Source organism: Orcinus orca, chromosome 14, assembly GCF_937001465.1.
Source record: "Orcinus orca chromosome 14, mOrcOrc1.1, whole genome shotgun sequence".
Taxonomy (NCBI): Eukaryota; Metazoa; Chordata; class Mammalia; order Artiodactyla; family Delphinidae; genus Orcinus; species Orcinus orca.
In genome coordinates this window covers 65798447-65814921 of record NC_064572.1, presented here as the reverse complement: position 1 = coordinate 65814921, position 16475 = coordinate 65798447, and the positions used below count along the sequence as shown (strand labels likewise).

Below are 16475 nucleotides of genomic sequence, written 5' to 3'. Positions count from 1 at the left end.
AACCCGGCTGAACTCACACAGAATTCAGCTCAGGCAGGTGTAGAGCCCTTTGCACAGGCGATGCAGGTGTAGGAAAGAAGACAATGGAACTCACCCACTGGGTTGTCAAGCCTTATGCCTTTTATCCAGTAGAGGATTTCGAAAGATTACGCAGATTTCCTACAGCAGAGCAACCAATCAGAAGTAGAACAAATAAATGTCTCATGTCGGTCTTACCACAGACTCTCTCCCAAATGTGGTGAAGTGATTTTGTTAACGCATTTCTCTCCTTCCTTCTGGCCCCAACAACTACAGCTGCTCCGAGTGCAAGAGAGCTGAGCTTAACCTCACAGCTTAAGAAGCTGCAAGAGACCATTGCGCAGAGGACAAAGGTAGAAATTGGGGACATTATCCGGATCAGAGGTCACATCCGCATGTACAGAGGAGAGCGAGAAATTTACGCCACTGCTTATTGTAAGCACAAGATATCTCTGCCAAATTGGTTGTTATTCTGTGCGTGTGTCCAGTAAACTCATTCAGCGAAAAGTCAAACTTCTAAAAAGTTCAAATAAAAAGATTTAACTCTAATGAAGGAACAACATGCTTTCTTTAGAAAAGTAGCATTTCTTAATTTTATTTTGAAGAGGTCACTATAAATAAATTGGGAAAGAAAACAAGTGATTCATTGTATATGGCTGACAAATTGTATTCAACATTTGGACACCATAGTAGAGTCTCTGAGTGTGAATCCATTTAGGGAAGAGTGTTCATAGTCTTCAGAATGATGGAAATTTCTTGAACACCATTGAGTCCATTAACTTTGAAAGAAAACAACTAATCAAAAGAGTGACAGTTCTCTGTCATCTGAGTGGTGCCCTTTGCACTGCTCTGGCTGGTTTGTCCTTGGAAATCTCAAGGACAGCCCAGTTGTCCACCATTGTACCAGATCAGTGAATACGCTCATGCGCTTTCCCTAGCCCTGGTCTCCTCTGGCCATGCCTGTGTCACTTAGGGTATCGCATCCCCTCTCGCAGGATGACTGGGAACCATTCAGTGCGTTTAGACTGTGATCCTGGGCATCCTTGAGGAAGGAGACCCACCAAGTGCTTCGTTCACTGTTGTCCTGGCAGCAGTCTGGACATGGGGAAGCACTAATCTCAGTGTAATTTCTGTGGCCTGCTTTCCCCTGTGGCTTGTTAGATAAAGTGGATGATCCAGTGTGCAACATTCAGATCGCAAGGATGCTTGAGCTGCCCACCATCTACAGGAAAGTTTATGACCAGCCCTTCCGCAGCCCAGCCCTGGAGAAAGAAGAGGCACTGAGGTAAGTTCTGGACTATGACTGCCGAGGATGTGACCACAGCAATGAGGCCAACCAGTGGGATCCCAGATTCTGGGGTGGGCCTGGGTCCAAATCCTGAACTGTCCACTCACTCACTGTGGGGCTCCAGGCAAGTGTGTCCCCGCTCTGGATGCCTCAGTGTCCTCACCTGTAAAGTGAAGGTGTTAATAGTGCAGGTGTTCTAAGGTTTGGTAAGGAAGATATATGTGTAATTGGAGTCTCCGAAGGAGTGGAGGGGGGAGCAGAGAGAGAATATTGGAAGAAATCATGGATGAAAATTTTCCAAGTTTGATGAGGACTGTAAACTCACAGATCCAAGAAGCTCAGTGAACCCCAAGGCAAGAAACGTGAAGAAAACTGTACCAAAAGGCACATGATAATCAAAGAAACAATACCAGCCGCTCTCAACCAGGGATGACTTTATTCTCTTTCAGGGACGGAAAAATAAACAGGAGGAGTAAGAATATATGTATATTTGTTACTATACGCCTCAAATAACTCAGAGGAGACAGAAATGATCATAGTGGCTGCCGGGGGGGGGGGGGGGCGGCCGGTGGGAGGGGGACTGGAAGGAGGGAGGGGGACTGGAAGGAGGATAGAAAGGAGACTCTTCACCATGTACCCTTCCATTTTTTAAACATATTCAATATTTATAGATTACATATTCCAAAAAATTATATTAAAAAAAACCCAAACTGTAGACCTGTATAAAGTAAAACGTGGAAGTTCTCCATTTTCCTGTCTCCCGCCTCAGTACCATTCCCCAGAGGTTACCACTGTGCAGAGGTTGATGTGTGTATCCTGTTAGACGTTTTTCTTCGGTTGCATACACAAGCATGAATATCCACCCACGTACTTTGTGGGTTGTCCTTTGTTTCCTTACAAAAATGGCACCGTCCCTCACATACTATTCTGCAGCTTGACTTTTTTCTAAATCTATCACGAATATCAGTTCCTGTAGTTCTGCCTCATCCTTTTAAACAACCACACAGTGTTCACTGGGTGAACTGCTCCTTATGTCAAAAACATGCATCAGTATAGTATTGCACTTGCTAGCTGTTTCAGTTTTACATGCATCCAAAAGGAACAAAAGTAACAATTTTCTGCAGGGCTTGTTAAAACTTTCTCCCAGCAGCAATCCAGGCACCCTGGACCTTGACAGTCTCACGTATCTGCTGAGTGAAAAAGTCAAAGAATTCCTTGTGGAGAACAGAGTGCAAACCTTTTACCAGCAGGAGTTGGAAACGGTGGAGTCCCTGCTGTCCCTTGCCAACCAGCCTGTGATTCACAGCGACTGCTCCGGGCGAGTAAGTGCGGCATGACCATGTGGCCTCTGCCCCACAGCTGCAGGTCGAGGGTGTGGGTGGACATGACTGGGGCATTGAGACTCACAGGGTGTACCCGGAGTATAGAGGTTATGTTGATTCTATTCTGGAAAAGTCACTGACCACTGAGAATTTGAAAGGAGAATGCACATGCATGCCCTCTTCCCCTCCTTAATCTCATAAAGCTTAATCTTCAGGTAGAAAAAAAAAATAAGGTTCATAGCACTTAGTACTCACTGAGATGGGTATTTAATGTCAGCAGGAACCAACTGAGGGGGAAATAGATGAGAAGAGCTAAAATTATCCTTCCAAGATTATTTTTTTATCAGCAAGATGATTCTTGAACTCAAACCAAGGTTTTTAATGACTTGTTCTGTCTTCTCCAGAATAAGGTTGATCTATCGTGTCTTAGGAGTTTGAATAAAGATCAAGTTGTATTCAGTCTGGTTTATAAGTAAAAATTGCAGGGAATACTCAAGTAATTTTTTATTCATCCTAGAAAGAGCTGTCCTCTTTTTTTTTTTTTTTTTTATGGTATGCGGACCTGTCACTGTTGTGGCCTCTCCCGTTGCGGAGCACAGGCTCCGGACACACAGGCCCAGCAGCCATGGCTCACGAGCCCAGCCGCTCCGCGGCATGTGGGATCTTCCCAGACCAGGGCACGAACCCGTGTCCCCTGCATCGGCAGGCGGACTCTCAACCACTGCGCCACCAGGGAAGCCCTGTCCTCATTTTTTAATACCCATAGTGTTAGAGGTGAACTCAAGGTGTTTGGTGTTTACGTATTTGCTTGGAATTAAGAATTATCTGAGACTTTGGTTTTAGGCTTTCCTTTTCATTGCAATTCCTTAGTTTTTTTGTTGCTGTAACACGACTTGTATTTATTTATTTCATTTATTCCACTGGGAATGATCTCTGCTTGAATGTCACCTCTTGCCCTCCCTGACCTTCTGCTCTGATAGCCACCAGCTTCCTCACTGTGTTATCACTCTGTTTCCACATTTCGTGATAGCACTGGTATTTATTTGTTTTGTGTGCCTATTACCCCACCAGAATTTAAGTTCTCTAAGAGCAGAGCCTTTGTCTGTCTCATTCTTTGCTCTCTAGAACAGGGCCTAGAACATGGTTGGCGTAAAGTATGCTCTCCACAATTATTTGTTGATTGAAGGAATGAAAACTTTTAAAAATTCAAATAGTCTGGGAGTTCCCTGGTAGTCCAGTGGTTAGGACTCGGTGCTTTCACTGCTTTCGGGCAACTAAGATCCTGCAAGCTGTGCGGCACAGCCAAAAAACAAAATGAGAAAACAAAAATAGATAAAAAAATAAAAATTCGAATAGTCCAGGAAACTGTCTAGTTTTTAAGTTTCCTTCCCATCCTCCTTCCTCATCCCCTTTCTACAGAGACGAGCACCATCTCATGAGTATCCTTCTGGAGATAATCTGCATATATAAACTAGAAGTAGTTGTATCCCCTTTTTTACACAAATGGTATCATACTAAACACTCTATCTACCTAGGTTTTCATTGGACAGCATGTCTTATAGGTCCTTTCCTAGCCATACTTACATATTTGCCACTCTATAATAATCTTTTATTATGTGTATCATAATTTCCTTAAGGGGTCTCTCCATTCCTGGACTGTTTAGATGTTTTCTAGTCTTTTGCCATTACCACCAGGGCTGCCATGAGTACCCTTGTGAGGTAACATAATTATTCTTTGTGATTCTGGTGGAACAGATACCAGGTCTCTGTCCCGACCTCCTAAGCATGACCACTGCTTCTCAGTTTCATTCGTGAACTTGATTATCTCTTCCTGTCACCAGGCTGTGTGCCCAGTGTCCCGCAATTTCATACATGGAGATGAGGGATATTGTTTCAGGAAACACCGAGGTGGAGAGGGTCAGGACTGGCCGCTTTGTTCTGTGCCACCGTTGCTTCTGCACAGTTGTAGCTCCCCAGCTGTCCACTGACAGCAGGAGTGACCTTCTTCCCATTTAATCATTTAGAGGAGGCTCAGTGCCAACTTGGCCTCCCAGGACTTCTGACCACTCTCTTGGCATGTTTAGAAGGAAACGTTGAAGCTTAGCAAAGACCACATCTTCCTGTGAGCCAGCTCTTCTGCAATAATTAAGTAGGGAGAATTGAGGACTAAAAGGCCCCTCCATTCAGAACATTCCAGGGAGGACTTTTGGTGTGATATCTTTTTGAGAATGCTTAGAAAAGAAATTTGTATCTGCCCGGTGCTATATGTTTAAAAAGAAATGAATATGGCAGTATATCTGTTTTGTCTTTGGAAACTACTTTTCCATCAGTTATGAATTATTCCCTCACATGGCTCTGGTTGGGGAGGTCAGTGTCATTAAATTGAATTCTGTTTAATAGAGCCTGGGAGACCCAGGATGCTTTACAATGATGGTGAAACCTTAGACCCTTTGGCACTTTCTGTAGTCATACCGATGAAAGCTTAACAAAAAAAATCATTGTGATGTTGTCTTAGCTTAGAGGCTGGGGAGAGTGGGTTTGAATGCTTTCCCCCTTTCTTTTTTTCCACAGTGGCCCTTTTTAGCAAATCCAGAAACATGATAAACAAACCTTGCAAAACCATTGTTTCTTTGACAACTCGATAAATGTTGAGTTTGTTTGGGAATGAAGACTATATATATATTTCAGAGATCCACCCAGTTCCTGACCTGCCACAAGGAGAGGCCCGCTAAGGCTCAGCCCGTTCAGCTGGTCACTGTTTTTGTTTCTGAACAGTTTCGGTTTCCTGAATGGGACGAGTCTGTCATTGCTCTTTAGAAAAAGACAAGAAAGACACACATCTCAGGCCAGGAAAAGCTACTAGCTAGAGGGACGATTGGAGGCTTTATCCTTGAGCCTGTGTCTTTATAACCAGCAGGGAATTATGTCCTGAGTTCAGCTGAGGCAAATGTTTTTGGAAAGGAAGCTTCACATATTGTTTATATTTACAGAGAGCCTTTTCTGTTGGGTCCTCCTTGTTCACAGCTGAAACTGCTTTTACTCTCCCAGGCCTCACACCCTCTCTTCCTGCTGCTCGATCTGACTGAAATCTGGGAGGAGGAACCGGGCTTTCTGTATGGTCTGAGGATAACCAAGAGTCATTTTTAATGACAGGAATAATCGTGCAACAACATTTCTAGTCAGTTTCCCATTTATTTCTATATTGGGAAGAGACATAATAAACTCGACCCTTAGGATCCTTATATTAAATTGACCAAAGAAGACGAATCTCCTGAGAATTATGAAGATGAAGTAGTTATAAAGTCATGTAGGGGAGCCCGTGTTGGGTTGAGCGTTCTTTTCCTAAGTGAGAGCACTCACGTATGAAATTAAAAACAGCTTTGCCTCAAGCCCCCCTGAATAAAAAGATATGTGACTGAGGATCGCTGGGAGAGGTGTTTATTCTAAACACACCCAGATAGCTTTTCTGCCCCTGGGAGTCATCAAATATTTCTCAACCTGTTCTCCCTTCAGAGAATGGGTGCTGTCCTAACCTGGAGTGCTTGTCAACTCTCAGGCCCTCCTGTTCCACTGGCCAGGTTCTCCAGGCCTGTTCTGTTGAGAAAAAAACCTAGGCTATTAATTAAGAACGTTAGTCTCTCCTGTTCAGCTCAGGAGAGCACATTTGTGAAACATCACCAAGATCTGTTAGATTCAAACAGTGCCTGTCTGGGAGGCCTCTTCTAGAAAGCGAAGATTTCTTTCAGGATGGAGCTGTCAATACTTGAGGCCATTTGGGAGTTCCTTTCCTCTCCCTGTCACTTTGTGGGAATGTCATCAGCAAATCCCAGGCCCGCTCTCTGTTTCAGCATCTGTGAGTGCTGCCCCAGCCAGCCTCCATAAGGACCTTCCGTTAGAGGAGTAGGACTCTGCCTTCAAACACTCTTTTGGAAGCTTTGCCACGTTTCTTTGGCACTCTGATCTTTCTAGTATCTTGATGTATTTCTGTCACATTACAAATGGATCTGTACCTTGAAGGACACTTATTACTTACCACTTCCTTTGTTTTAGGAATGAACTGAAAATCCCTAATGGAATAATTAGGAGGATATCGCCTACCTATATGGGGTATTTCCCCTGAATACACACATATTTTCTCCATCACCCACTATGTGTCAGGGAGCAGGTGGCTGAGATGAGTCCCCAACTCAAGAAGCACACGGTCTAGTTAACCATGGTAGGACATAGCTGAAAACCTGGCCTCCTTGAAATAAGAAGTAGGATGACCTGGTAACCTCTCTAGGCAAACTTGACTCTTAGAGAAGGGAAGGGATACTGAAATTGAGGAGAGAGCAAACTGACAGCAGCAGAGGGTCCTTCCTCATGGTGTTCTCGCTTCCCCTAGGGCCCTGTCCACCTTCAGCCCATGGACCCTCCCCTTTGACAGATCTCTGCACAGCTGTTTGTCTCCACTGTCCTCCATTTAAAATAAGGAGTCTATTTAATACTCTCTATGTGCTGGAATCCCCAACTTATTATTTCAATGTGTGTAAAATTCTTTGATGTCCATAGGAAGAAGTTGTATATATGGCCACAATTTTAATGAAAAAAGTGAGCCAGTAGGTATAGAATTTTTGGCTCTGTATAAAAAAATAAATCAAAGATTGTCATTTTGATATTTCCATTTTATATCATTGAGTTAAATGAATTAAACAAACAAAAAATCATAACCAAGGTGTGGAACAGTTATCGAGTGTGATTCTGCCAGAGCAAACTTCCCAATCCTCCTTAAATACCATCCTGCTAGGCCCGTGCATACCTGAATCTTTTTGACTCAGTAGATAAAAAGCCTGTTGGGTGAATTTATAACCAGTTGGTCTAGGGAGTTGCCCTCAAATGCTGTAAGATGGGACTTATTTCTTTTCTTCCTTTATTTTTTTTTCCTTTTTTTCTTCCTACAGATGGATTTTAAGAATGACACCACTTCCAAGGCAATTCATAGTATATTTAGGAACGCTATAAAGCTGCTGCAGGAAGAAGGACTTGTTTTCCAGAAAGATGGTGGTTTTGATAACCTATTCTATGTAAGAGACCTGCAACTTAATTTTTTTTCTTAGCTTCAACTGCAAATATATTTATTACTTAGGATTGTTTCCTGTTTTTTAAAAATCCGTCATTAGGAGGTACATAAAGTAAGGAGTGAAAGTTGGCCCTTATCTTTCCTCAAGATACCGCTTTTAACAGTACAGCCTTCGGCACACATGTAAATATAGGCTCCTGTTACCAAAAAGATGTGATCTTCCTCTAAATCAGGATTTCTCAACTTCAGCACTGTTTGAGCCAGATGATTCTTTGTTGTGGGGTGTTGTCCTTTGCACTGTAGGATGTTTGGCACATCCTTGGCCTTCACCTACTAGATGCCGGTAGCAGCACCCCCAGTTGTGGCAACCTAAACGTCTCCAGACATTGCCAAGTGTCCCCTGACCCGGTTGAGAACCACTGCTCTAAATAATGCTCAGCAACTTTTGGGGATGCCAGAACAGCACATCACAGTCATCTTTCCATATTAGTCCTTATAAACCTGTCTCATTCTTTTTGACATCTGCATGGTTTTCCCTATTGTGGGAACTTGCCGTAAATTGTTTAACCACTTATCTCTGATGGCCATTTATGTTGTTTCCAACTCTTGTCCTCACATATAGTGCAGCTATGTCTGTTTTCTTGTGGACTTATGTAAGTATTTCCGTAAGATCGACTCTTAAAAGAGGAATTGCTGGAGTAAAGGGCATGTACCTTTAAGCTTTTGATTGCCTCCTTCAAAAGTGGTGCCAATTAACATTCCCACCAGGGGTACAAGTGCTTGCCTACCTCATACTTTGAGTTAAAAGTTCACCTCTCACTGCCTACCTTTAATATGGGAGGAACCAAGCTGATACTGATGTTGTTATCGATATTGATGTCCACTTTAGTAGCACAGATGTAGCTTCAGCTCTGAGCGATTCTCCTGAAGACAGATCAGAACTCTGGGAGATCCCAGAAGCCTCATTCTTTACAGGCATGATTCCCGAGGGGAAGCTTTCCTTAATAGGACATTTTCTCGATGTTGATTAACTCTAGTGATTCCCCATTTTAGAACATTTTAAAAAATTAAGATATGTTTTAAATACTATTTAAATAACTTCTGAAAAGGGTATTCCATTCCGTATAAGGGTGAGCGCAGCACCCCCCCAGCCCCCGCGCCTCCCAGGACGGGCAGGCCTGGTGGGAGCTGATCGCTTCTTGTGGTTGGAGAAGCTCATGCTGGGCAACTCACCCTAACACCCTCCCACCCCCACCCGCACCCTCACATCGCCCCCCGGGAGGCCCTGCGTGGCCTTCTGGGTCAGTAGGAAGCTGCTCTTCCTGAGGAACAGCAGACCATGGGCAGCAGTCCAGGGATGAGGTGTGGCAGGGCTGGGGCACTTCCTCCTGTGAATCAGTCTGAGCTGGAATGGGGTGATCCAGCTCTAATAGCTCTATTTTCCTCAGCAGAGCCGCCCCCCTTCTCTGACTTCACTCCCCGCTTCTACCTCAACCCTGGCTCCTAGGTTTCTGTTTTCCTGAGGGCATTGCCTCAGGGACGGAGTTACCTTTTCTCTGTATAGTGCTTTCCAGCTTTCAGCAGCTCTCCCACATTACCTTACTTAATCTTCCCAACACCCTGTAAGTCCAGAGAAGGGTCCTTATCAGAACCCCCATTCTTAAATCTGCTCATTCCAAGTCCGTCAGTCCAAGGAGCATCCTGACATATGTGTGTGTTTGCGTACTTTTTTTTTTTCTCCTTCTTCCTTTTTCCCCCTTCCTTTCTTCCTCTTTTTTCCTTTCTTTCTCTTTGATTTTAGATTTACTGTTGAACATGAAGGTGAAACCCATTTGCTGGCTGCTTCCCTCTTACTGGAGCTGGCTGAGAAAGGAACCTTGGTTATGTTTGCCTTTGAGAACAGACAGTGTTTCCATTCATAAACTAGATTTACTCTCTTGCTAGCTTTGCCTTACAGTTTTATTTCTTTTGTTTTTTTCCCTATGGTTGGGTGAAGGAATGTGAAACCCAAGATAGAAAAGAAGAAACACAAGAGGAAAGAGTCCTCGGGTTTGATCACTTGTGCCTCCCTCAAGAACATAATGAATAAGAGAAATTTTATGAATGTGTTATGAATATTTAAGACGAAAGTTGCTCCTTGAAAGCAAGGGATTCCAGCTTTTCTTTCTATCATGGCCCCCCGTAAACCACCTCCCGAGGGAATATGCCTGTGGGTGGACTTCAGAGCAGTGAGCTACTTAGGGACAGAACTGGTTTGACAGCTGGCCACGTATCAAAAGCGACACTGTTGGTGTAGGGATGAGGATCGTTATGAAATCTTTAGAAACTATCCTAAAGACCAATTTGGGTGTCTGGATGACACAACCTCTGTTTTACTTAACATTTCTTTCCGAACTGTTTTTCCTATTTAGGTAACCAGAGAAGACAAAGAATTACACAGAAAGATCCACCAGATCATTCAAGAAGACTGCCAGAAACCAAACCGTAAGTGGTGTAACGTACATGTGTCTCGGTGCCCTGGAGGGGGCTGTTCCCTCCCGGAGAGCGCTAGGTGGAGAGTCAGGAAACCTGGGACCTTTCCCAGTAACAACTTGGAAGCATGACTGGTCAGGATACCTGCCCTCTCTGAGCCTCAGGCTCCTCCTTTCTAAAGTGAGCGTTAGCCTTGCACAGTTGTTCTGACATGGGCCACACGTAAGAGTCAACCTTGGAGCTTTTTTGAACATACAACACTCAGGTCCCACCCCTAGCGATTCTGATTCACTAGGGGCTGGGATGGGGGCTAGACAGGTGAGCTCCTCAAGTGATTCTGATACAGCAAGGTCAGCTGTTACGCTAGGACTTTTTAACATCCTTCTGGTTTCATGTCCTCTGTAATTTGTGTTATTTCTTGTTCCACTCTTCCTTCTTGTCTCTGAACCCAAACCTGACATTTTCCTCTCTTCTAACATCAAGCCCTTCGAGGTTGGGAGGGATGGTTCTAGACATTACAGTTTGTGAACAGTGTAATTCAGTCATCCTGAAACCTGATAATTTGCAAAAGAAATGGTTGAGAAAATAGTTGGTTTTAGTGGAGTTAGATCAGCCCCTAGTGGTTAGAAGCTCAAACTGTAGAGAGTCTGATAACAGACATTACCATTTTCATACTAGTTAGAAAGAGAAGAAAACATTAGTCCTATGTTTAAATCCTGTGTAAACTGATCGCTCTTAAAGGTGACTTTTCAAAGTCTACCTTTTGCAAACATGTGCTATTAACAAATGTTGGCATATGTCAACAAATGACGCCAGAAGAAAAGTGGAAAGGCTTGTTAGTGAGCACAGGCCTCCTCATTCTGCTTTCTTCCTCTCCCGGGAGGTCCACCTCCAGTCCTTAAAGCCCATATATCCCTGGGGCCTGGACCTGTTCCAGGCTGAGTCAGCAGGTGGAGCTGGACCAGATCTCCAGCCCTGGTGTTTATGGTATGCAGCCTTATTTAGCTTTTAAGGACCCATGAAGTCACCTCCCAGAGTGGTGTGACAACAGGTCTTAAAATAAACTGAAAGCAATCTATTATTTTAATGCAAGGTTTCTAACTATTGTTCACTTCATTCAGAACAAGAAGGATAAATATCCTTTAGTTGGGGGAAAAACCACCTATCCACAATTTAAGGAGCTTTTTAGAGCTGTGAAATGTGGGATTCTTCAACCAAGAAGGGATGAGAGGAGAGGCTGGTCCCCAGGTGACATTCCTGCGCTCATGGTAGTCCCAAGCCATCTGGCTAGACTCTTATTTTGATGTGTATTAGGAACAGGGTGGATTAAAGTGATCCTAGGGCCTGCTGAAGCAAATGAAAGCAATTCACACTTCATTTCTTAGGAGAACCAAACAGCCTTGGTGACCTGAGGGTCTATAAAGTGGCAGGTTTTATATCCACTTCTAATCCACAGGTCAGCTCCTGCTTTGGTGAGTGTGTGTGTCAAGGTGGACAGGCTCTGCTACTCAGTCTGTAAATGGGAGCCTTTAAAAAACATAAGCCAATTCCCTGGAACTAGTAAACTCCCAGGAGACAAATTCTGGAGCATGAGTAACTGAGAATACCAGTAAACATACCTTGTGGGAACTGTCAGAGTCTGTTGCAGCCACCCCTTTTCATAAGAAATACCTATGACATTAAAACATTATTCTGAATAATGTATGCACAGGATAAAAAGTCAAAAAGTACAAAAACACACACAGAAAAAGTGAGACTCCCTCCCAACACCGAGCCCCAGGCTCTGTGTTCCCCTTTCCAAAGGCAGTGGGTGTTACTAGTTTCTGGCATATCCTTCTAGAGATGTTATATGCACTTATAAGCATGTTTGTATAGTTTATCCTTTCTAAAAAACATAAGTAAAGCTTAGCATACAATACTCAGTGTTTTATACCTTGTATTTTAAATCTAACATTGGCTTATAGCAGCCATTCAGCAACAGTATGTGTAAAAGTACCTGTCTTTTTAATGGCTGCACAGTATTCCACTATATGTATTGATAGATATTCGACCATTTATTTAAGTATTCCTACTGAACCTTTAGTTTGTTTCTAACCTTTCAGTATGAAACATAGCATTGAGTTTTCCTTGGCAGTATGATTGGTAGGAGAACTTAAAACCTTTAGTCACTTATGAATATTTCAGCAGAGGGTAAACCTACAATAATGAAAGGATTATAAACATGGGCCAGTTTTAGGTCCCTAAAGCACTGATAGAGGGTTTGTCTGAAGATGGCCCGCATGGCATAGTTGTGAAGAGCTGGGCTCTGGACCCACCTTGCTTGGGTTTGAATCCCAGCTCTGCCACTTTGTAGCTGTGTGGCCTTGAGCAAGTCTGTGCCTCAGTTTCTTTATACGCAAAGCAGGGATAATAATCGTACCTACATCATGGGTTGTTATGAGGATGAAATAAATTGGTGTTTTATGAAACTCTTAGGAATATGGCAGAGTAAGAACACCAAGAATCCTTCCCTCCACTTAGACAACAATTGCATCTGTCTGATGTAGCTATTTTGGAACTCTGGAGTCTATCAAGGCTAGCAACTTCCAGAGGAAGGTTTGGACAATGAATTGGGGTTAATTTCAGTCAATTTTCAGATGTTAGTAGCAGCTACTCATCCCCCATCCCCAGCTACATGGCAGACGGCTGTGCATGTGTTTCTGGAGCAGTTTGTACAGAGCTTGTGGGAGCTAGCGGGGGCAAAAAGGACCCAGTCCTCCATGTATCAGGGATTTGTGCTCTGATCACCAGTTGCTGCTTCTGATCACAGAGGTGCAGGCAGAGAGGTGGGTGGCCATTGTTGTACCTCCTCCCATTGTTGTAAGCTGCTCACCCAACAGCTGAAGTGACTTCCAGGGATTTAAAAGACTGGCACCCTTTTTTTTTAAACCCCTTCATTTCTCTTTTTTACCCCTTTTGGAGCCAGAAAAGAAAGACTAGAACATTCAAAAGCACCTGCATATATGGGTAAAATTAGAAAGCGACCACACATGCCCAGGGAAAGGCACAGGCTCAGAAATAGACCTGAGAAGACCTTAGGTTTCCATCTCAGGCTGCTCCTTGGCACAGAGACAGCCTACAACAACCAAAAAAATAAAAACAATAACAAAAAGCAGCAAACACCACAGAAGGTGAAGAATCTAATCTCCAGAGTTACCACATTATTAGATTCAAATGTCCAGTTTTCAACTAAAAACGAAAGACATTCAAAGAGACAGGAAACTATGGCCCATTCAAAGGGAAAAATAAGCAACAGAAACTGTCCCTGAAAAAGACCTGATGGCAAATTTATTACCCAAAGACTTTGAAACAGTTGTCTTAAAGATGCTTAAGAAAATGATGGGTGAACAAAATAGAAAATATCAATAAAGAGATACAAAAACTAGAAAGAAACCAAAAAGAAATTCTGAAAAGTACAGTAACTGAAGTGAAAAGTTCACCAGTGATTCAAAGGCAAATTTGAGCAGGAAAAATCTGAAGAAAAGTGAACAGAACCTAAAGAACCTGTGGGACATCATCAAATGGACCAACATATGCATTGTGGGAGTCCCAGAAGAAGAGAGAAAGGGGCAGAGAGAATATTTGAAGAAATAATGGCTGAAAACGGCCCTAATAGGATGAAGGACATGAATATAAACATCCAAGAAGCTCAGTGAACTCCAATTAAGATGAACTCAAAGAGAGCACACCAAGACACATTATAATCAAACTTTTGAGAGTCAAAACAAAAGAAAGAATCTTGAAAGCTACAAGAGAAAAACAACTTGTCACATCAGTAAGATGATCAGATTTCTTATCTGAAACTTTGGAGGCTGGAAGGCAGTAGGCTGATATATTCAAAATGCTAAAAGAAAAATAACCTGTAAACCAAGAATCTTAGGAGCCCAATACACTTAAAAGAATTATTAGTCTGTGTTCTTGGGCACAGTGTATAAAGTTGTGGTTTTGTGACATCAACAACTGAAAGGGGTGGGGACAGAGCTGCAAAGGAGAAGGAACAGAGGTTTTATATATTTTTGAAGTTAAACTAGAATAAATTCAAATTAGTGTGTTTTAACTATAGGATGCTAAATGTAATCCCTGTGGTAACCACAAAGAAAATAGCTCTAGAATATACACAAAAGGAAATTTTAAACATTTCACTATTAAAAAAATCAACTAAACACAAAAGAAGACAGTAATGCAGGAATTGAGGGACCAAAAGCTATAAGGCATATAGAAAACAAATAGCAAAATGACAGAAGTAAGTCCCTCTTATCAGTAATTAGGTTAAATGTAAATGGATTGAACTCTCCAATCAAAAGACAGAGATTGGCAGAATGGATTGAAAAAAAAACCCAAGAACTCCAACTATATGCCAACTACAAGAAACTCACTTTAGATCCAAAAGCACAGATAGGTTGAAAGTGAAAAGACAGAAAAATATATCCCATGCAAATAGTAACCAAAAGAGAACAGGGGCAGTTATACTAATATCAGACAAAATAAACTTTAAATCAAAATGTTGCAAGAGGGCTTCCTTGGTGGCACAGTGGTTAAGAATCCGCCTGCCAATACAGGGGACACGGGTTCGATCCCTGGTCCGGGAAGATCCCACGTGCTGCGGAGTAACTAAGCCCATGGACCACAACTACTGAGCCTGCGCTCTAGAGCCCACAAGCCACGACTACTGAGCCTGCAAGCCACAACTACTGAGCCCACGTGCCACAACTACTGAAGCCCACGTGGCTAGAGCCCATGCTCCGCAACAAGAGAAGCCACGACAATGAGAAGCTTGCACACTCCAACGAAGAGTAGCCCCCGCTCACCACAACTAGAGAAAGCCTGCGCACAGCAATGAAGACCCAACACAGCCAATAAATAAATAACTAAATTAAAAAAAAATGTTGCAGGAGACAAAGAAGGACATTATATATTAATAAAAGGTTCAATACAGCCAGAAGACATAGTAATTTTAAACATTTTGTACCTGATGACAGACCATCAAAATATATGAAGCAAAAACTGATGCAATTGAAAGAAGTAAGTGGTTCTATGATAATAGTTGGAGATTTCAGTATCCCACTGTCAATAACGGATAGAACAACTAGACAGAAGGTAAGGAAATAGAGGACTTAAATAACACAATAAATCAGCTAGATCTAACAGACGCACACAAAAGACTACCTGACAACAGCATACATACAGCATACAACATGTACGTGGGACCTTTTCCAGGAGAGACCATTAATTAAGTCTCAATAGATTTTAATAGGTAGATATCATACAAAGTATCTTCTCTGTCTAGCATCTTCTGAAGTTAAAAGTCAATAACAGAAGTAAAACTGAAAATTAACAAATTTGTGGGAATTAAACAACACACTCTTCACCAGTAGACTAAAGAAGAAATCATATGGGAAATTAGAAAATACTTAGAGATGAATGAAAACAAAACCCCAAAGTACCAAAACTTCTAGGACACAGAAGAGCTTTGTATGAGGGGAACTGTATAGCTAAGAACACTTATATAACTTTACAATTTAAGGAACTAGAAAAAGAAGAAGAAAGTAACTCAAAGCTAGTAGAAGGAAGGAAATAATAAAGATTAGAGCACAAATAAATGAAATAGAGAATAGAAAAACAATAGAGAAAATCAATGAAACCAAAAGTTGGTTCTTTGAAAAGATCCCTAAGATTGCCAAACATTTAGCTAGGTAGACTAAGAAAAAAGAGAAAAAACTCCAGTTACTAAAATCAGAAATGAAAATGAGGACATTAGTACTGATTCTACAGAAATAAAAAGGATTATAACAAAGTACTATAAACAATTGTACGCCAACAAATTGGATAACCAGGTGAAATGGAAATTCCTAGAAACACAAAACCTACCAAGACTAAATCCTGAAGAAATAGAAAGTCTGAATAGAAACATAGTAAGGAGATTGAATCAATACTCAAAAATCTCCCAACAAAGAAAAGCCTTGGACCTGATGGCTTCACTGGTGAATTCCAAACATTTAAAGAACTAACACCAATCCTTCTCCCCACGTGAATGGAAGGTCACTTTGTGAACAGCCTTACCAGGCAACCCTCGACGGCAGAATGACCTTTGTGAAGAATTAGTTTAAGGCCTTTGGGGCAGTCAGCATTGCTGACCACATATGCCTGTAAGTCACCTTGAGCCCTGAGCCTGAGCACCCAGGTCTTAAAAGAACTGAGATCACAAGCCGAGCAGTGCTGAAATTCCCAGGGCTTCCTCTCTGCTGTGTGCAAGCCCAGTCTGGTTGGAGTCCTTCAC

General features: G+C 42.4%; 1 protein-coding gene across 8 annotated transcripts in view; it reads left to right on the top strand.

Moving 5' to 3' along the window:
- Positions 1-16475, top strand: part of STN1 (STN1 subunit of CST complex) — a 43262-nt gene that overhangs the window by 17616 nt on the left and 9171 nt on the right. For 6 of the 8 annotated variants that reach the window (XR_004481309.2, XM_033421088.2, XM_049696855.1 and 3 more), the window contains 5 exons: positions 295-453; positions 1180-1303; positions 2454-2628; positions 7569-7691; positions 10099-10171. Coding sequence is in view for 7 of the 8 variants with exons in the window: in XM_033421088.2 (XP_033276979.1) it covers positions 295-453; positions 1180-1303; positions 2454-2628; positions 7569-7691; positions 10099-10171 (654 nt within the window). In the remaining variant the exon portion in view is untranslated. The remainder of the gene's footprint in view (positions 1-294; positions 454-1179; positions 1304-2453; positions 2629-7568; positions 7692-10098; positions 10172-16475) is intronic. The other 2 variants (XM_033421085.2, XM_033421089.2) reach the window with 2 other exon arrangements.